The 22,434-nt window shown below is 39.9% G+C and overlaps 1 protein-coding gene across 1 annotated transcript in view; it reads left to right on the top strand.

Moving 5' to 3' along the window:
• Positions 1–22,434, top strand: part of Agl (amylo-alpha-1, 6-glucosidase, 4-alpha-glucanotransferase) — a 55,427-nt gene that overhangs the window by 6,066 nt on the left and 26,927 nt on the right. Inside the window, 18 exon segments of the mRNA XM_057793239.1 lie at positions 6,151–6,361; positions 7,601–7,767; positions 8,823–9,026; positions 10,474–10,655; positions 10,799–10,910; positions 11,735–11,858; positions 12,332–12,434; positions 12,517–12,614; positions 13,859–13,998; positions 14,915–15,102; positions 17,200–17,323; positions 18,194–18,357; positions 18,617–18,718; positions 18,800–18,955; positions 19,073–19,223; positions 20,893–21,017; positions 21,105–21,217; positions 21,542–21,676. Of these exon segments, the coding sequence (XP_057649222.1) occupies positions 6,151–6,361; positions 7,601–7,767; positions 8,823–9,026; positions 10,474–10,655; positions 10,799–10,910; positions 11,735–11,858; positions 12,332–12,434; positions 12,517–12,614; positions 13,859–13,998; positions 14,915–15,102; positions 17,200–17,323; positions 18,194–18,357; positions 18,617–18,718; positions 18,800–18,955; positions 19,073–19,223; positions 20,893–21,017; positions 21,105–21,217; positions 21,542–21,676 (2,599 nt within the window).

Here is a 22,434-nt window from a genome sequence, read left to right as displayed (position 1 = left end):
ATGATTTTATCTATATAAGTGAATACCTGTCACCTTTATAAGTTTTCTAATCTGTTTCTACTATTCTAAATAAAATTTCAGTTGGTTTTCCAATTAATGTGTAAATATAGATTAGCTTATAAAAATAATTGCTAAATGTCAAGAAAAATAGACATTTTTCAGCCAGATTTCAGCAACAGTCTATATAATAGACGAATGGGATTCAAGATTAAGGTCATAGTTTAGTACATATAACCAAAAGAACTCTTTTTTATTCATATTTGGATATCTTTATATGTATTTTTCTTTTAAATATTTGAGGCTATTAAAGCCAATTATCGGAATAAACTGAATTTTTAATATTTAATTACCTTATTATAAAATATTAAATTAAGACTTAAAAAAATTAGTGAACTTTAGGGGGCTGGAGAGGTGAAGAATGCTTCCTACTCACACAAAAGACCCAACTTTGGTACCTAGCACCCGCCTTCAGAGGCTTACAACTGCTGTAACTCCAGCGACCCCTGTACCCATACGTGTGTATATCCACATACATGTATACCGTATACCTACGTTCAAAATGGGGCAGCTGGGCGTGATGGCGCACGCCTTTAATCCCAGCACTCAGGAGGCAGAGGCAGGTGGATCTCTGTGAGTTCAAGGCCAGCCTGGTCTGCAAAGTGAATTCCTGGGCAGCCAGGGCTACACAGAGAAACCCTGTCTTGAAAAACCAAAAAGAAAAAAGAAAGAAAAAGAAAAACAGGCTGGAGAGGTATCTCAGTGGTTAAGAGCACTTGGTACTCTTTTAGAAGATCCAGGTTCAATTCCCAGCACACACAAGACCACAGATAGCCATCTTCCAGTTCCAAGGTTCCATGCCTTCTTCTGACCTCTAAAGGCACTAAAAATGCATATAATGTACAAATATATATGCAGGGGGAATTACATAAAATGATTAAAAATAAATCTTTAAAAAATAGCGAACTTTTAAAAAGTAAAAAATATTCAGGCATACTGTTTTCTTGATAGTGTCTGCTTTATATGTATGAGTGTTTTGCCTGCATGTATGTATGTGTACTTTGTGCTTACCTGGTCCCCAGTGAGGCCGAAAGAGGTGCCAGATCCCCTAGAACTGGAGTAAAGGATAATCACCATGTTGGTACTGGGGACTAAAAATGTTCCAGCAACCTTACTTTTATTTTTGTGTTTCATAATTTACTTAATCTGTAAGAACAATATACATGTCTACTACATACAAATAAATATTTGTATTTGAAGAATGCTTCTTTTCTTTCTCAAGTTTGCTTGATAATCCATTGCTCCAAATACTGTTTGAGAGAGTTTAGGTGAGTTTTAACCTTTGTACTACAGTTTCTCTGTATCATTGTGTAATTACTAAAGCAATATTTGTATAAACTTAAAAGACAAGTTGTTTAAATGTCAGCAATACCTCTGGTATTTGTACATCTTCCAGATGTTGCTACTTTTCCTGATGGTAAATTTAATTAGTCTTAGAAAATGTAGATATTTCTAATTTTGAACATCAGAAAGTATTACTTCATTTATTGATTGAGATGGGTCATGCTATGAGATAAAGTTTTTGTTTTGTTTTGTTCTGTTTTTCTAATTACATTTTTTGGCCCTGGCCACCCTGGAACCTGCTATATTGACTAGGCAGGCCTTCTCTCTCTGGTGATCATTCTCCTTTTGCCTACTGAATGCTGGGCTCCTAGGTGTGCACATGTGCACACAGAGCTTTTGTTTTGGGGCCAGTGTGGCCCAGGCTAGCTTTGAATTCTGTATGTACTCAGGTTGGTCTTGAAGTTGTGATCTTCTTGCCTCAGCCTCTGAGTTCTAGGATTACACCAGTTATGTTTTAATCCTTCATGCAGTTATTTTTAAGTCTATCTCAGTGTTAATACAACTTTAATTTTAGTTATTTTTTAGGTAAAATTATAGGAATATGTAAAAACTAACAGAATCATTTTGCAATCTGTCTGTTTTCCCCACTTGTCCTAGTATTATGCTAAGTGTTTTATATTTGTCCATGTATTCTCTATTTCAGCCAGACCTTTTTTTTCCAGAAGGATTTCAAAAGATGCTGTTTGATAGCATGTTATCCGTCGTAGAGTCTCTTTTAAAACAGGCATCGGTCTTCTCGACAGGCTGCGCTGTCATCAGCTGACTCCGTTGTCTCCGTGGCCAGAGCTGTGACGGCAGCAGTAGAGCCGCAGACGTAAAGGATCACTGCCTCTCAGGGCAGCTTGACCTGTGTCAGGAGTTCTCGGCCAGCCAGGACTGCAGAGGAAGACCATGGCTCTAAAAACCAAATCCAAATAAGAATCATTCACTAAACTTTCATCCTAAAATTGTAACAATTCAGTCATTTCTTTAGACACTACTTCCAATTTTGTATCTAATTTTCCCACCAAAGTCTTAACTCTGTCACAGTTAGTTGCCTGGGAGGATAAACTCATCTTCTTCCCATTGTTATCATCACCCACGAGTCACAAATACTGTTCACAGCATCTAGAATCTAGAAGACATGTCACTACTGATGTCACTGTAGCCTTAATAAGAAATATGTGAACGTCAGTTTTACTCCTTCATCCCCAGGCTGTAGATGTTACAGCATGTTATGTTAGCAAGCATGACATTAACCTCGTTTTCTCTTCCCTCCGGTGCTCGTAGAGGAATGGCCCGGCTCACTGTCAGTAGGCAAGGATAGTTTAAGAGGACTCATCTTTCTGAGCTTGGCTCTCAAAAATGGTCATAAAATAGTCTGACAAGAACTTACTATCAACTGTCACCCAGGGCTCATCCTATTGATAGAGCACAGGAAAAGTAGATTTAGTTCAGCCCCGTAGAGCCTGAGAGTCGCTAACTGCACTCCCACTGTTGAGGAGTCAGCCTGTCTCTGCAATTTTGCAGCTAGGCATTGTGTGTGGAGCTGTGGAAGACCTAGCTGCCATTGTGCTCTAACGGGAGACTGTCTCAGCTATGCTGAATCTCATTTAGTGACCACTTCTAGAGGTTACCTGAACCAGATCTACAGCTTCTATGTTGGCATTTGCTGTTTCAGTTTGGAATTTATATCACAGAGGTGACTCCTCTTTTTAAGCTTATGAGACAGGTTTTACTATCCTCTGCTGCTTCTTTGCTTCCCTTGGCTATCAGAATTGTGTCTAGCTAAGGCCTTGCTCTTCAGTAGCCTTTGTGACTGTGTTGGTTGTTCATGCAGACCACTGAAGCATGCCAGCAGTATGTTTACACAGGGAAAGCCCTTCTGATTTCCTTCCAGAACGTCTTTGTGCTTACAGCTTGACAAGCCATGTGCTGATCTTCGCTATCTCCTCTTTCAGCACGCCTTCTCTCTAGCATTGATCATTTTCAGCCTTATTTAAAGTGGCAGACAGGCAGCTTTGTCTTTCTCTTAGTAAGTCAAGGTTGTTGATCACCCTACTCTCAGTGCTGTTATAGCTCCAGAAATAAGGCGGCCTGGGGGAGTCATCGAAGGGTGGGGATTAGCTGTAGAAGCAGTCAGAGCTACAGGTTTAGCAGCTAAGTGCTCCATCTTAAGTGAGTGCAGTTAATAGTAGCCCAAAGCAAATTAGCATCAAAGGTCACTGATCCAGAAAACCAGATGTAATAGAAGATATTAAAATTGTGGCCTAAATGGGGCATAGAGACTTGTGAACTTGCACTACTTCTATTCAGAATATTTGTATGTATATGTATGTATGTGTGTATGCATGTCCACATGTGTGCAGGTGCACATTTATGTGTGGGTATTTATGTTCACATGAAGGCGAAGATTAATCTCGGGTGTTATTCTTTAAGATGGCATTGGGGTTGCCATTAAGGCTAGGCTAGGTTGCCAGGGAGCCCCAAGGAGCCCTTTGTCTCCATTGCTGGGATTACAGACATGCTCTCCCATGCTCAGGTTATTTATTTATTTATTTTACATTACAACTTAAGTTTCCCCTCCCTCCTCTCCTTTCATTCCCTCTTCTGCCTCCCCACCTTCCATCCACTCCTCCTCTGTTTCTGTTCAGAAATGATCTATGTATCAATTAAATTGACAGAGACCCATTACCTGAATGGGTTACTTTAGGGTCCAGTAGTCTCCATAGTTTTGTTGGGGGCAGTAGTTGTAGATCTTTGGCTGTCTACAGAGCAGCATTTGTTGTCTGAGGTTTTCTGTCCTGCCCGGTTCCTGCAATCATTAAGTCCCAAAGAAACCACACAGAGGTTTACATTAACTATAAACTGATTGGCCCATTAGCTCAGGCTTCGTATTAACTCTTATAACATATATTAGCCCATTATTCTTGTCTGTGTTAGCCACAGTACCTTTTTCAGTGAGGTAGTCACATCTTGCTTCTTCTGTGGCTGATCAGAACTGCAGAGGAATGGGCTTCCTCCTTCCCAGAATTCTGAATAGCAAACTGGGCATCAGCCAGTTAGTGTCAGACAGGGAAACAAACCATGTAAAGAGATAAGAGAAACCCAGTGCAGATTGACTTTATCAACCTAGATCAGACTTTGGGGAGTCTAATAACAGGCGGTTTACTCCCAATATATTTTAGCCCAGTACAATTTGAAAAAAAAAAAGTTTCCTAGTCTAATACAATCCCCGATGCACAAAGGAGCATAATTACATTGAAATCAACTTGGGGTACATGTCATGTCCTCCAAGAAGATGGAGTCTAGAGGTAGGCTACCTGTACTAGCTTAAAGCCTAAAGGTCTGGCCTGGTCATTTGGGCTATTAGCCACCTCTGGTCCTGGTTTTGGGAGCTTGGGGGAGCCTCTGGCTACAAGGGCCATTGGATTAATAGCCACCTCTGATCCTAGTTGTAGGGGCTTGATATGACCTGACTCAACAGATAACACAGATCACTAGACTGTTAATTACCTTCCGCTCTTCAGCTTCCTGAATGGAAGAACAGGTTTTTAATCTTTTCCATTGGAAAGACAATGTGTATGCTTAACATTGATGGTTTTTCTGGAGATTTTTGGGCTGAAGGACCTTTGTGCTCTGCTCCCAACACTGAACAGGTTGTATCTATGCTTTTAGGAATATGTATATATGTATTGTATGTATACATATATAACAACAATGAAAAAAAGGTCATTCATTTGAAAGAGAGCCAGAAAGGGTATATTGAGGGGAGGAAAAGGAAGGACTAAATTATATAATTATAATCTCAGAAATAAAAGAAATAGTTTTTGAAGTCTACTATAAACCAACCTAAACTTTTTCTTGACTTAAGTGTAATTTTAACTATAATGTATGTGGTTTCCCCCTTATAACAAAATATCTGTGGCACAAAATGGAAGTCTTGAAACAGCCTAACTTTCGTGAATGTGGGCATATCTTGGCTTCTGGGATTCACAAAGTTTTAATAATCATGAGATGTATGGGTATAGGCAGCTGTGCATTGCTAGCAAATATGCTGGCTCCTAAGAACCAGCTGCACACGTCTCTTCCCAAATCTGAGCTCCCTGATGTCTTTGGTAATTTTAGATCATCCATGGTGGGGTCGTTCTGTAAGGAAGTCAACAAGTACTACAAGCTAGTACTTCCCATTCCTAAGGACTGTTGTTAGACCTTCATTGGCACACTACTTGTTTGAGCAGGTCTAAGAGACTCATTGCACTGCTTCCACAATACTTGCTGAGACTACAGTCTGCTCGGCTGCTCTGTGCAGCCGGACAGCTGTCCTGTGACATCTCCCAGGTTTTGCATACATTCCCATTCTCTGGCATAGGTACTGACTTTTTTCATTGTGGTCTGTGAAATAGCAGAGATCTCTGCTCAGATACCCACCTCTAGGTATTGATTGAGGGGTGACAGTTTAGGGTTCAAAGTGGAGTGGCGGAGGGATTAGGGTCACATGCCAGATAAGAACCTGTGCAATCACAATGTGAACGGAAGAGAGGACGCTGTGAAGGAGATGGCTCTGGGTGCATATTCTATGTGCTAAAATACAAAGTTCAGCTAAATCAAATGCTAAGCACTCCAAAATAACATTAGGTATGATGTTAAGCTTATCTTAAGAATATTTGAAAATTTATGAGTTTTTATAAAATGTTTTAAGTAAAACACCTGCTTGAATACTAAGTCAGTAAGTTTATTAAAGTGGTTTATTCAAATGCTTTTGTTTAGGGTTTGAACTACAGTTCCGATTAGGCCCAACTTTACAGGGGAAAGCTGTTACTGTGTATACAAATTACCCATTTCCTGGAGAACCATTTAATCGAGAAAAATTCCGTTCGTTGGATTGGGAAAACCCAACAGAAAGAGAAGATGATTCCGATAAATACTGTAAACTTCACCTGCTGCAGTCTGGATCTTTTCAGTACTACTTTCTTCAAGGGTAAGCCAGGAGTTAATGTATTCTATAACTTAAGTTATCTGACTGTAAATATTACTATGAGAAGCCATGGTAGTGCAGTTTTTACAGGTTTTTGTTTGATTGCTTTTCTTTTTTGTTTTTTCGAGACAGGGTTTTTTTATTTCCCAGGTTGCCCCGGAACTTGCTCTGTAGACCAGGCTGGCCTCAAACTCAGAGATTTGCCTGCCTATGCCTCCCAAGTGCTGGGATTAAAAGCGTATGTCACCTGCCTAACTACAGTGCTTTCTTAAGATACTATTAGGCTATGATTCTTCAGTTTTGATGAGGTGACTGTATAGCCTATTGCAGATTCAAGTTGTATGTAAACTCCAAGCTCTTCCTGCCATCAGTCTAGAGGATACTATTTATTTGAATAACATTGTTGTTGATAGACATTAGCGTCTTTATTTTCTTATAAGTCAATGTTACTGGATGTCATATTCTATTCTATGGATATCAATAGTAGTTGATAAAGATAGAAAATACCTGTTCTGGGGCTGGAAAGATGGCTCAGTGGTCAAGAGCTTGAACTGCTCTCCTTGAGAACCCAAGTTTTGTTTCCAACCTTCACATCAGATGGCTCACAACCTCCTGTAACTCCAGCTCCAGGAGATCCATCACCCTCTTCTGGCCTCTATAGGCATCTTCACTCAAGTGGACACACTGACAGACACGAATACATAATAAAAAAAGAAAGAAAAGAAAATACCTATTATATATGTTTTATTGCAAACTTGTCAATGACTTTTTAAAAAACAATCCATTTATTTTTATTTCATGTGCAGTGGTGTTTTGCTTACATGCATGTCTGTGTGAAGACATATGGTACACCAGAACTGGAATAACAGGCAGCTATGAGCTGCCTTGTGGGTGCTGGGAATTGAACTCAAGTCCTCTGGAAGAGCAACCAGTGCTCTTAACCACTGAGCCATCTCTCCAGCCCCTGGAAAAATACCTTTATATACTTAGAAGTAAACTCCAGGAAGATCTGGAGTCCAGGGTCTTCCTCCAACTGCATAGTAAGTTTGAGACAGCCTAGGCTACATGAGACCCAGGATAAAAGGGAGGGAGGGAGGGAGGGAGGGAGGGAGGGAGGGAGGGAGGGAGGGAGGGAGGGAAGAAGGGGTTTAAATGGGCAATTAACCTTCCAGATGGAATCAAACTGAATTAATGATTTTTCCCTCCAACTAATTAAAACTGTTTTGGTTTATTTTCCCTTAGAAATGAGAAAAGTGGAGGAGGTTACATAGTCGTGGATCCTGTTTTACGTGTTGGAGCTGACAATCACGTGTTACCCTTGGACTGTGTTACTCTCCAGACATTTTTAGCGAAGTGTTTAGGACCCTTTGATGAGTGGGAAAGCAGACTAAGGGTTGCAAAGGAGTCAGGTAGTGTTCAGTTTGCTTTCTTTGTCTTTTTAAAACTAGACATAGTTGCTATGATGCAAGCCTTAAAGGTTTTCCTTCTCCTTCTAATCTTGCTTACTGATGTAGTGAGAAAAATAAAATCCACAGCTTCTCCAGATGTCAGGTTCTGTGGGTCAAGTTAGCAAAGGGTGGCACTTGGTCATGAAGTAAAATGATTATCATTTTTAAGATTTTATGGGGCACATGAAAGCTAGTAACAAAGCTGTTAAGATGAAGGAAAATGAGTTACTATATATAATTTTAATTTGCCAATTTGAATTATCCTTTTCCCATATAAAAGGCATATGCTGCTGGTCATGCCAAGAATAAAATGAAACTACGTACTGGCTTTGTGGGAGCCTAGGCAGTTTGGATGCTCACCTTACTAGACCTGGATGGAGCTGGGTGGTCCTTGGACTTCCCACAGGGCAGGGAACCTGGATTACTCTTAGGGATGATGAGGGAGGGGGACTTGATGGGGGAGGGGGAGGGAAATGGGAGGTGGTGGTGGGGAGAAGGCAGAAATCTTTAATAAATAAAAAATAAAGAATAAAATGAAATTAGATTGTATTTTCCTCCTAAGTAAAGTAAGATAGTACCAACATTCTAGTTTTGAACTAAATATACTGTAAAGAAGGGACTGAAAGTTTCAGTGGTGTAACTATGATGAATGCAAGTCCCACAGAACACTTAAAGTATTACACTTGTGTAGGATATTTTGTTCATGCAGCTCTGTCCTGCCAGCAGTTACTGTTGAACCTGATAGCTCAGCATTGTGGTGATAGTTACCAAGCAGATCGTGTCATAACCCACTTCTCATAGATGGGGACAGTGATAGCCTGAAAGCCTTGGGTAGATTTGCTAACAGTCTTTTGTGGTCCAGCTAGAATGGGAACCCAAGTCATTGGTTCCTTTTCTACTGGCACATTTGTGTCTCTGTTGATAAGTAGCTGAGAAAGCTCAGGTGTGCACCGTGCTTAGCTCCAGGTTGATCTGTTTGCCTTCTCATGCAGTGGTCTCTGTTTTCTTACTTGTAGGTTACAACATGATTCACTTCACCCCACTGCAGACTCTTGGATTTTCCAGGTCATGCTACTCCCTTGCTGACCAGTTAGAATTAAATCCTGACTTTTCAAGACCTCATAAAAGATATTCCTGGAATGATGTTGGGCAGCTAGTAGATAAACTGAAAAAGGAGTGGAATATTCTTTGTATTACAGACGTTGTCTACAATCATACTGGTATGAGATTCAGTGTTTTAGCATGAATATTAAATTCTTATTATTTTATTAATATTTTCATTTTACATTATTATTTTTAGTAGTAGCATTTTGCAGTATGAGGAATTCAACTCTGGACCTTATAAACACTAAACAAAGCAAGCTATCTGCTACTTTAGGCATGTCCCCAGCCCTTATATAACATTCATTCTAAAGATTAAAAATACAGTTGAGAGGCTTTGATTTTAAAAACCACTTTATGGAATAAGGCCTTTTTACTTTCAAAGCAAGCAATGTTAGGTGAGCATATAGTCAACATGGAAGTACTTTGCATATGATGCTTGTAAAAGTAGGAGAGTGAGCGTGAGGGACATAAGACGTGTGTCCACCTTTTCAGACTGACAAGGGGATTCATTACAGCAGGAACCCTATTCTCCACCACACACTTAAAAATATAATGCTGAACATGAAGGGTATGCCAGTAATCCCAGCTCTAGGGAGGCGGAGGTAGGGGGTTACTGTGAGTTCAAGACAAGCCTGGGCTACAAGTTGAGTTGCAGACTGGAAGGGCTGTATTATGAGGCTATTCCCAGAAAACCAATATACCAACAGCATTCTTCATTATTGAAGAGAAAAATATTGATAAACACACAAAAATTAAATCTTTTACATATTAAAGAGTGCACATCGACATCTAAAGTACTAAAAAGAGTGAAGTTAGACTGTTTGAGTTCCCAAATAGATGTGTTGTTTTCCTGACAGCAATCCTCTAAGGAGATATTTGCCCCCATACCTGTCAGAGCAGCTTGCCTGGCCATTGCCTTGTGCTTTAACCCCATGTGCCTTACAAGGAGCCACTGTGCACACAGCAGGATGCAAAGTCTGGAAACCACTGATTTACATATGTCAACAATGGAAATTCTGGATAGTGTAGTTTTAAAGCGTAGCTGTTCCATAAAGTCTTTCCTAAGTAGCCATAGAAAGTATGAAGACTATATATATTTATATATATATATATATATATATATATATAGAGAGAGAGAGAGAGAGAGTAATAGTCTCTAATAGTACTGGCAAACAAAGTTGGACTTTAAAAAATTATTCACGCTGGGCAGTGGTGGCGTATGCCTTTAACCCCAGCATGCGAAATCAGAGGCAGGTAGATCTGTGTGAGTTCAAGTCCAGTCTGGTCTGCAGAGCAAGTTCCAGGCAAGGTGACACAGAGGAACCCTGTCTCGAAAAATCACTAAATGAATAAATATAAGCCACCAGGCCTTGCTTAGTTTAAGTTTTATTATCCAATCCGTGTTCCTAAGGTATCCTGTCTTCATTCAAGTGTTTATTCTTTGTAGGTACAAATAAACACTGAGTAAATAAGTTAATTTCTAAATAAATGAAAAATTATTATTTATAATTGGATCGTAAAGTCCAATCTGACTACAAGGTGTCTTCTTCCGTTTTCTTTAAGCTACTAATAGTAAGTGGATCCAGGAACATCCAGAAGCTGCTTATAATCTTGTGAATTCTCCACACTTGAAACCTGCCTGGGTCCTAGACAGAGCATTTTGGCATTTCTCCTGTGATGTGGCAGACGGGAAGTACAGAGAAAAAGGAGTCCCTGCTGTGATTGAGAATGATCAACACATGGATGTAAGTGCATGTAGAAGACCACCCCACCAGCTTCCAAAGAGCAAATTATATATATAAGTGAACATTTGTTAATTTGGTTTAATATGGAGAAAGAAATGTGGTCAAATACATTTTATGTTGTTCTTAACATTGAAATTTTTCAGTGCATTCGGAAAATAGTCTGGGAGGACATTTTCCCAAGGATTCAGCTCTGGGAGTTTTTCCAGGTAGACGTTCACAAAGCAGTTGAGCAGTTTAGGAGACTTCTCACTCAAGGTAAAGGCTTTAAACTAGGTTGTCCCTGTCGCTTCTTAGGATGTTTAAGGTTACTCTTAAAGGGATGACTCTTTCTCTCTAGTTAGCATAATTAAATTATTAAATCTTTATATATAGTATTTGTGACTTCTTTATACTACAAAACTCCAATTTTTCTTGGCATAGTGGTGCATGCCTTTAATCTTAGCACTAGGAAGGGAGAAGAACATTACATAGATAGATACCAATTTTCTCTTTCTCAAATCTTAAAATTACTAACTAGTAGTTTCTTTCTAATTATTTTTCAAGAAAAACCAGAATTTATCTGTAGTTTCATATAACTTTCTATATAATGTGTATTCATGTCTTGTGTTAATATCTATTTAGTACATACAAATAAGACTATAAACTATGTCTTATTTTTTCATTGACAGTATGAATTTATTATTTTATTTAACTGCTCCTTTTAGTGCCTTTTAGGCAGTGCATGGTTTTGAACGTATTTCATTTGCTTTTGATAGATTACTTGCAGGGTTTTCATCATTTATTCATAAGAACATTCATTTAGCCAGCGTGTGCTAGAGACTTTTAAAGGCATAAGGATTTGGTGGTGAACAGTGACGCTGAACTAAGGAGTTCTGTGCTTCTCTCTTCGAAGAGTTGTTCATTTTATGTCCCTTTACTGTGTGGGCGGGGAGTAAGTAAGTAGGAGGAGAAAGGAGGGACGAAAGATGCTTGTTAACTTTTTGTTTTATTTTCTGTGGAATAGTTATATTCTGAAAAAGTGACAGTTATAATCTTCTATCATTGTTTGCTTTTAAAATGCCATTATTTATTTATTTCAGAAAACAGGAGAGTAGCTAAGTCTGATCCAAAGGAACATCTGAAAATCATTCAGGACCCTGAATACAGACGGCTCGGCTGTGCTGTCGATATGAACATCGCACTGGCGACTTTTATACCGCATGAGTATGTTGTATTTGCCCTGTCATGGTACTCACAAATACTTGGTTATTAACGCCATCATATAAAATGAAATAAAGTTAGGGATCATGAGACGACTCAGTAGTAAAGAGCACTTGCTGATGACTTGAAATTGATCCTCAGCGCCGACGTAATAGAAGAAGACCGCTCTGGAAAGTGGTCCTTTGGCCACACACGCTGTGGCATGTGCACCCCACACACGCACACAGCCCTACACACTAAATGGACAAATGTGAAAATGTTTTTAAAAATGAAATGAAGTAACCTGCCATGTTGTGACAATCTCAGCACCTGACCTTTTCCTCCGTTCTCTGTGTAAGTCAGACTTCTTACCGTTGACAAAGCTCATGGCTCAGATCCTGACGGGGGTATTTAAGATTTCTGTCACACTGGCTGGGAAATGTTTAAGCCTGAGCTTTCCGGAAGCACTAACATTTGTTTTGCTCTCTCTGTGCTAGCAATGGGCCGGCTGCCATCGAAGAGTGCTGCGGTTGGTTCCGCAGGAGACTGGAGGAGTTGAACTCCGAGAAGCACCGCCTCACCAACTGTCATCAGGAGCAGGTTCACCTAGTTTTGAGTCGCTGCTTTTCTCTGAGTCCCCGCTGTTTTCATTGGCATTGTAACATAATCTAATGTTTTCTAGGCAGTTAATTGTCTTTTGGGAAACGTCTTTTATGAACGACTGGCTGGCCATGGCCCTAAACTAGGACCCGTCACTAGGAAACATCCTTTAGTTACCAGGTATTCATCTGTTTCATAAAATGATAATTAAAAGCTGAGAACATTTAACTTTTCAACTTAAATGTTTCTTTTTCTTCAATACATTATATTGAAGTACAAGTTTTGATTCAGAAATAGGCTTAATAATCATTGATATTGTTTTTCTTTAATTAGAAAACCTGTCACCAGTTTGAACCAGATTACATTTATTTATGCTGATATTTCTGGAGGACTGCATATTTATTGTCAGTCTCTTTTCTGTTGCTAAAACATAATGTTCAAGAATGGGTAATTTATAAAGAAATAGAATTTAATTTGGATAAGGGTCCACAGACCAGAAAGTCTGAGAACATGGAACCAGTATCTGCTCATCTTCTGGCCACGGCTTTGGGATCTCTCAGTTCATGCCAGGAAAATGCCTGGCAAGTGAGTGCAAATAGAAGACAGAAAACGTAAGGTGGTTCTGAAAGTCCACCATCATGATAAACATGCAAATTTCCCAGGAGGAAGAGCTCACCCAGAAGAGAAAGCTATTAGTCCACTCACGAGGGAGTCCTACCCATAACCAGGATACCTGTCACTCAGTTTCATCTCCCAACACCACTGCTTTAGGGAGTTAAGGCTCCACACCTGGTGTGGTGGCACATGTCTGTAATCCCAGCAGTATGGAAGCAGAGATAGGAGAAGTTCAAGCTCAGGGTCAGCCTGTGCTGCAAAGTGAAACTGTGTCCAAAGAACGGGTGGGGATGGGCAGGAGGTAAGGTTCCAATGCATGAACTTTTGGAGATGCACTTAGCAGTAGTCAGTTCAGTGTTAGTTGGAGAGATAAAGCGCCTGGCTCCTTACATAAAAACATGTAGCATCGGGCTAGAGAGATGGCCCAGCAGGTAAAAAGCACTTGCTGCTCTTGCAGAGGACCTGGGTTCAGTTTCCAGCTTCTGCACGGCAGAACCATCTGTAACTCCAGTTTCAGGGGATGCATTGTCCTCCTCCGGCCTCCACGGGCATCAAACATAGATACAGTGCACTTAGTACATTCAGGCAAAAGCTCACATGCAAAATAAAATTAGTAACACACAGCATATGTTGGACAGCTAAAGGGTAGGAAAGCCTCAGTGGCTTCATAATTCTATGACGTTGCAAAGATTAATGTTAGTTATTCCTTAAACTTCTATTTTTAATTCTTTAGATTTTTAATGTTGCTACTTCTCATTCTTTTCAGAGAGTTTCTTTGTGTACATCTTCTTTTAATTCTGTCCTCCTAGGTATTTTACCTTCCCCTTTGAAGAAATGGCCTTATCCACAGAAGAATCCATGATCCACCACCCAGATAAAGCTTGCTTCCTGATGGCGCACAATGGATGGGTGATGGGCGATGATCCCCTTCGCAATTTTGCTGAGCCAGGTCCCTGACTTTTCACTTCTCTATAGATAAGAAACAAGAGCTTGTGGAAGGCTCAAACTGGGGTCTGTTTTATTTCTTTTGTTTGTTTGTTTTTAACAATAGGTTCATGGTTTTTAAACTGTTTGGCTAGAGGTATCAGAAATGCATCTATTTGAGAGAGAACCTGCCTCCTTCACCCCCAACTCTTATTTTCTCAAACTAAATAGCTATTGTATGCCTATTTCATATAGTCAACACAGGCTTCAATCTGAGCAGAATATTCTATTGTTTTTTTAATGTGTAAGGATGTTTTTCCTACAAGTATGTATGTGTACCACATGTGTGCAGTACCCACAGAGGCCATCAGGTACCCTGGGATTGAATTTGTAGATCATGTGAGCCTCCATGTGGGTGCTGGGAGTTGAACTAGGTCCTCTGGAATAGTTGTGTTAAAATTGATGTTTTAAAACTTCCTCATAGGCCATTTTACTTTTTTCCCCCAAAGTGTTGGGAGTTCAACCCAGTGGCTTTTACACACGTAAGTGCTCTGCTTCTGAGCTATATCTTTGATTTAGATGTAACCTTATCCAGGAGGCTGGAGAAGCGACTCAGCATTTAGAGCACTGACTGCTCTTCCAGAGGTCCTGGGTTCAATTCCCAACATTTACCTGGAGACTCACAACCATCTGTAACTCCAGTTCCAGGGGATCAGCCATCCTCCTCTGGCTTCTGAGAGCACCAAGCACATACATGGTACACAGACATACATGCAGGCAAAACACCTATGCACGTAAGATAAAATCATAATTAAGTTTAAAATTTAGCCATAATATCATTTATGGAAGAAAGAGCAGTTTGAGAACAGCATTGTTCCGTGGAGGTAATTGTTGCCATCCAGTTTCTTGCATCACTGAAGGCGACTGTTCTCCTTTAACAGGCTCAGACGTCTATTTAAGGAGAGAACTTATTTGCTGGGGTGACAGTGTTAAATTGCGCTATGGGAATAAACCAGAGGACTGTCCCTATCTGTGGGCGCACATGAAGAAATACACTGAGATAACTGCCACTTATTTCCAGGGAGTGCGTCTTGACAACTGCCACTCCACTCCTCTTCACGTGGCTGAGGTACGAACAACTCCATTGCCTTGAAAGAAATGCGGTGATGTCTGGTAGCTTCCTGAAGTTCCTGCCTCGTAGGTCTAGTCTGCTGGTTGTACACTGCTTTGATTTAGTAGTGTATTTGGCACAATGACAGCTTATCTAATTCTAACAACCTGTTTTCCGTTTTGATTTTTGAGACAGGATTTCACTGTGTAGCCCTAGTCCTTGAACTCATTCTGTAGATCAGGCTAGTCTTGAACTCAGAGATCCATCCATGCCTCCCTAGTGCTGAGATTAAAGATGTGCACCACCTTGCCCAGCCTCTAACATTCTTTTGATATAACTGTTATAGAATACTAGACTATAAAATGTTTAATAAGTTAGCTTTTAAATTTAGAAAAAAGATCATAATTTTATGTAATAATATGCATAATAACTGTTTATTGGCAATATGTAAAGTGTTAAGGTGTCTTTTAGGTTGTTCCAATATTGTTATATATCTAATATATATTATTAGCCAATGTAAAGCTGAATAGAATATTGCACATTAGAGTGATTATTCAACTTTGGCTTGTATTTTCATTTCAGGGGTACTTGGGGCTTTGCACATTTTAGAACTGTGCTCTGTTCTATTCTGAGCTATACCTCTAGCCCTTATAATGGAATTTAAACACTAACACTGTGGCATATTAATGTTATTTTGAGCCTCACTGATTCAATTTATTTCATCACCCTTAGAAACATAAATGTGAGCTAACTATAATCTGGTGTTTTTTTTTTTTTTTTTTTTTTTTTGGACTTTTGAGCAATGCCAGTATTTGCTTAACCACATGCATCTTTTTCTTTGATAGTTTTTAAAGTGACAGTTCATGAAAATATGTGCTTATAAACCCGATTTAGTGTCTCGTGCCTTTAATCCCAGAACTTGAAGGCAGAGGCAGGTAATCTCTGTGAATTTGAGACCCAACCTCATCTACAGAATGAGTTTTGGGACAGCCAGGGCTACATAGAGAGACCTTGTCTCAAAAAAAATAAAAATAAAATGCTTATATAAGAAACATTAACTGCAAGGCGGTGGTGGCGCATGCCTTTAATCCCAGCACTCGGGAGGCAGAGGCAGGCGGATCTCTGTGAGTTCGAGGCCAGCCTGGTCTACAGAGTGAGTTCCAGGACAGACTCCAAAGTCACAGAGAAACCCTGTCTCGAAAAACCAATAATAATAATAATATAGTTCACATGCTCAGTGTGTGTGTGTGTGTGTGTGAGAGAGAGAGAGAGAGAGAAAGAGAGAGAGAGAGAGAAATTTCATATGGTTTTAATTTGGAGGGATTTGATAAGAAACATTAGCCAGGCTGGTGGGACATTATTTACTTCTGAAAATTAAGCAGAGAGCCTTTTTCAGCTGTGCTTTTAGCAACAGAAAAGAACAAAACAAAACCATATTTATAACATTGCTATAATGTTATAGCAAATTTAATTTTAAATGACAAAGTCCTCTAGGATTCTACTTCTTAGCTGATAAAATTGCCGATATTTTACCTTCAAGAAGAAATTGGTAACAATCTACTTATTAACCACTGTTACTATCTGTTTCTCTGCACTAATGTTACATATGCATTACACACACACACTCATGTAGAAGTGGTAAGTTGCTGGTCTTTGTTGTCATCTACAGGATGAGTTTAACTTAACCTTTTCTAAATAATTCGCCAGCAGATAGAATAATCAGTTCTGACTTATTTAGCCGCCCAGAGATTAATAATCTTATTAAAAGTATTAAAGACAAATAAAAAAAAACAGGGAATGACTGGCAGAATTGCAGTACCTGTATTTTTAATGACACTAACATTTTCCTTTTTTCTTTTTCCTTCCCCTCTGTCTCTATGTCTGCAAAATCTAATCCTCCTTTTTACTGTTGTTCTCTGTAAACCCTGTCCCCACGTGTGCTGATCGCTCTCTTGCTGTCCTACATGTGTGCATCAAACTTTATCTGGCACTTCCTTTTGCGTTTCTCTTGCTTTGTACCTGTCTTACGTCAAACGCACACCTAGTCTTGTCCCCTCCTTCCCTCTCTGTCTTGCTCTCTTCTTTCTTTTTCATTTGTGACTGTGCTTTTTGCAGTACATGCTGGATGCTGCTAGAAAATTACAACCCAATCTTTATGTAGTGGCTGAGCTGTTCACAGGAAGTGAGGAGCTGGACAATATCTTTGTGACTAGACTGGGCATCAGCTCCTTAATAAGAGGTAGGCCCACCGGAGTCCATTTCCAGTCTGAGATGCTTTGCTTTTGTTTAAGTGGATCAGGATTACATTTTCTTGAATGTAACAGCTTTATATGCAATACTTGATATAACTCAGTCTCCTTTAACAGTTAAATTGTCTGGTTTGTAGTGAGATACTTCAAGTACAAAGACCAGTGAAGCCAGGTGTGATGGCTTAACACCTGTTGTCTCACCACATAAGAGGCTGAGGCAAGAGGACCACATGTTTAAGGCCAGCCTGGACTACATAAGTTCCAGGTTAGTGTAGGTTATGTTTTTTGAGATCCTGTCTCAAAAAATAAAGGAAAGGAAGCTGGTGAGTTGATTCAGTGAGTAAAGGTTCTTGCCCCCAAGCCAGGTGACCTGCGTTCAGTCCCCAGAACACACATGGAGGGAGAGAGAACAGGCTCCTCAAAGTTCTCCTGCGACTTGTACACGTGCTGGCACCTGTGCACACACAGCATGTCCACAAAATTAATTAATCAATTTGACAAGGCGAGTCAGAGAGAGAGAGAGAAAGAGAGGTAGGTGTGATAATTACTGACTCAAAGCCAGAATCATATTTATATATTTTGAAAATACACAAATCTGTTTTAACTACTATATGATGCATTTTTTAGATATTTTCCCATAGATTTAATATAATCCCATTGTTTTCTACTGAAGTTGATTCTCCAGTTAAATTGTAGTTAAGTATTGGTCACTTGGACTTGGTGACATTTGCTTAACCCTTTAGCTCTCACTTTTGATGGTGTGGATATGCCTTGAACATCAGTCATGATCAGAAATCTAACCTCCTCTTGGACATTTATGAGTGACTGGGATTGCTAAACTGCTCTGTGCTGCTCTGCAGAGGCAATGAGTGCATATAACAGCCATGAAGAGGGCAGATTAGTTTACCGATACGGAGGGGAGCCTGTTGGATCCTTTGTTCAGCCCTGTCTGAGGCCTTTGATGCCAGCTATTGCTCATGCCCTGTTCATGGACATTACCCACGATAATGAGTGCCCGATTGTGGTAAGCACCAACCTGTTCTTATGCTGACTTATTTTGCTAAATGTTTCAATATTTGGCTGTCTGATGCTTGATCACAGTAATATACACATACTTTTTAAGTGATTGAAATACCTTGATTTTAAAGTGTTTTGTTGTTTTGAAACAAAAATGTGTCTTACAGAATGTATCTGTCCTTGTTCTTTTGCTTCGCTGTGCTAATGGAGAATGTGTGTCACTGTGCATTTGAAAGAACGTGAACTTTTGCTTTCTGCTTTTCTAGCACCGGTCAGCCTATGATGCTCTTCCAAGTACCACGATTGTCTCCATGGCATGCTGTGCTAGTGGAAGCACAAGAGGCTATGATGAGCTCGTGCCTCATCAGGTGTGTGCGACACTGGTCATTTTTATCCACACTTACATTGTAATCAAGATTTGCGTGTAACCGAGCTTGGCCTCTCTTCAGATTTCAGTGGTCGCAGAAGAGAGATTTTACACTAAGTGGAATCCTGGGGCGTCACCATCAAATACAGGAGACGTTAATGTCCAGAGTGGGATTATTGCAGCCAGATGTGCCATCAATAGACTCCATCAAGAGCTGGGAGCCAAGGGTTTCATTCAAGTAAGAGAAGTGGGATTTTCAAGCTTTCTCTCTGGACATTCCATTTCAAAGGAAGACCTTCTGACTTGAGCGCGTGTGTGCAGATGGGCTCTAAGCCAGTTTCTCTCCAATGCATAGGTATATGTGGACCAGGTGGATGAAGACATAGTGGCGGTAACAAGGCACTCACCAAGCAGCCATCAGTCGGTCGTAGCTGTGTCCAGGACTGCTTTTAGGAATCCCAAGACTTCATTTTACAGCAAAGAAGTGCCCCAGATGTGCATCCCTGGTAACCTAACGCAAGCACTGGTGGAGTTATAGCTTGAAGTTCCATTAGCACATTGTCTTTATGTGTCATATATGACTCACTGACATAAACCTGGTTGAGAAAAGAACTTAGATGGGGACACTTTCACTGCATGGAACACAACCTGGAGAAAAATATTCCCGAACATTAGCATTGTTTGAGTTATGAAATACTTTTGTTTGCTTTTTAATATATTCCCTTTTCTCATATATGTGTGTGTGTATGTATATATATACATGTGTTTCCTTATACTGTAGATAACATGTCTGTGTTTCCATTTTTACATATTATAACTTATACACGTACTACATATGCATATATACACATGTGTGCATGTTTAAAAGGCAAATATTAAGTCTACTCACAACCCACCCTCATCTACCATCCTAGCCTTCTGTCTATCTGGCATTCAACCAAGTAGATATTTTCACTATTCTCCATGTAGTCTTCTTATCCACCTACATAGGATTATTTATAACTTTTAAGTACTGTAGTCCTTCCTCTAAGAATATAGTCTGTCTCTCTTTGACAGTTATATGGCCCTAAGATCCTCCTTTATTGTTGGTTAATTTTTTTTTTTGCTAAATGTCTACATTTCACTCCTTACTATTTTAGATAGTATAGTATAACACAGCATACTCCTACACAAGTAGCAACTGCTTGTTAATTGAAGAGTCTCAAAAAAAATAAAGTGTGTGTGTGTGTGTGTGTGTGTGTGTGTGTGTAGGACCGTAGTCATACAGGATAGCCTAAAGCCTACCAGCCTAGCCCTGGACTTACAGGTGCTGTTCTGTCTCAGCCTCCCAAGTTGCTAGGATTATAGATCTACACATCCATGCCCAGCCTACCTTCTTTATTTCTTGCTAGTTTCTAAATATCCATGGCTTTTCAACCTAACCGGGTGGTGGTGGTACATTACCTTTAATCCCAGCACTCAGGAGGCAGAAGCAGATGGATCTCTGTGAGTTAGAGGCCAGCCTGGTCTACAGAGTGAGTTCCAGGACAGCCAGGGCTACAAAGTCAAACCCTGTCTCAATAAACAAAAACAAAAGTTATCAACCCCCCCCCACAAAAAAAAAAAAAAAGCCGGGCGGTGGTGGCACACGCCTTTAATCCCAGCACTTGGGAGGCAGAGGCAGGCGGATCTCTGTGAGTTCGAGACCAGCCTGGTCTACAAGAGCTAGTTCCAGGACAGGCTCCAAAACCACAGAGAAACCCTGTCTCGAAAAACAAAAAACAAAACAAACAAACAAAAAAAAAGTTATCAACCTAAAGAATTTTAGGGTTAAATATTCACTACCTACTTTAACTTCATAAATTTATGTTTAGTCTGGTCAGGTCTTTGCTAATGTTCTTTGTTTTTGTTTTGTTTATTTAGTATTTTTGGGTATTGGGTGCTAAACCCAGGGTATCCATTGTGCCGAGCATACATTGTACCACTGACCTATCCTCCCAGCTCCATAGGCACTGTACAGTGCTGCCTCGGGTTCTGTGTTTATCCTGGGCATTCTCAAAACATTTCCATTTTCCAGTTCACTAAATTGTAATATCATTTTTTTGTTCTGTATTTGATCTTTAAAGAGTCTCTACTAACATTAAATTTTGAATGTGCATTAGAATAGTTTTCATTAAAATGTTTACATTTTCCTAGGCAAAATTGAAGAAGTAGTTCTTGAAGCTAGAACTATTGAGAGGAATACAAAACCTTATAGAAAAGATGAGAATTCAATCAATGGAATGCCAAATATGACAGTGGAACTTAAAGAGCATATCCAGGTATTGGGGTTCTGGTTTTACTGTGGTTAATATTTTTAAAAAATTTAAATTAGTTAGTAAGTGGATTTCCTGTATTTTTTTTTCAAGCTTCATGAAAGTAAAATTGTCAGACAAGCTGGAGTTGCCACAAAGGGTCCCAATGAATATATTCAGGAAATAGAATTTGAAAATCTATCTCCAGGAAGTGTTATCATATTCAGGTATGTTTGAGTTCAAACTGTTGACTCTACTTATATTGGAAATAGTTTTGGGGGCCTGGAGAGATGGCTCAGTGGTAAAGAGTGCTTGCTGATACTGTAGGGGTTACATGTTCAGTTTCCAGCCCCCGTGTCAGGTGGCTCACAACCACCCATAACTCCAGGTGCAGAGGAGCCAATGTGTTCTGCTCTCTCTGGGTACCTGCACACATGCAATTTGCACACACAGAGGCACAGACACATTTTTTTAAAAATCTAGAGAAAATATCTTACCTTGTTAAGTTTGAATAAACTGAAAACTACCTGTTTCTTATCAACTTTATTCAGAGTTAGTCTTGATCCACACGCTCAAGTCGCTGTCGGAATTCTTCGAAATCACCTGACCCAGTTCAGCCCTCACTTTAAATCTGGAAGCCTTGCAGTTGGCAACTCAGATCCTATATTAAAAATCCCCTTCGCTTCGTAAGTATTCCTTATTTTATAGATTTACCACTTTAACAGAATGGTGAGCTACCCCTGGTCCGATCTGGGCAGGTTTAAACGTGCTTTCTCTCCTTGCTACTCAAAGTGTGGTCTGCAGGCCGTTAATGCCAGCCTCGGCCACTGTTAGCGTTTCGATCTGTGACTTTAGCATGTGTGTGCTCACACGTGCACCTTTCCATGCTTATATCACTTTCCTCTGGATTTGAAGTTTTAATCCATTCTGCAAAGTAACATCTGGAAAGAGGGCACGACAGTTTTCTCACTTGAGATAGAACAAAACAAGAGAAAAGGGAGTACATTCAAGAGTATATGTATTCACAGAAAATGCTGGTTATGTAAATGAAATTACCTGGACAAACTAAGAAGACTTTAAAAATGCAATTTCAACTGTTGTCTTAGTCAGTGCTCCATTGCTGTGAAGAGGCATCATGACCATAGCAACTCTTATAAAGGAAAACATCTATTTGGGGTTTGCTTATAGTTTCTGAAGTTTATCTCATTGTCATTATGGTGGTGAACATGGCAGCGCACAGGCAGACCTGGTGCTGTAGAGCTAACTGTGAGCTCTACATGTAGATCCACAGGTAGGAGAAAGAGAGAGAACCACTGGGCCTGGCTTAAGCTCTGAAACCCTAAAGCCCACCCCCAGTGACGTACTTCCTCTAACAAGGTTATACCTCCCCAACAAGGCCACAGCTCCTAATCCTTCTAAGTCATGCCACTTCTTGATGACTTAA

Source organism: Chionomys nivalis, chromosome 18, assembly GCF_950005125.1.
Source record: "Chionomys nivalis chromosome 18, mChiNiv1.1, whole genome shotgun sequence".
Classification (NCBI taxonomy): Eukaryota; Metazoa; Chordata; class Mammalia; order Rodentia; family Cricetidae; genus Chionomys; species Chionomys nivalis.
This window is presented reverse-complemented; position numbering and strand designations above follow the sequence as displayed.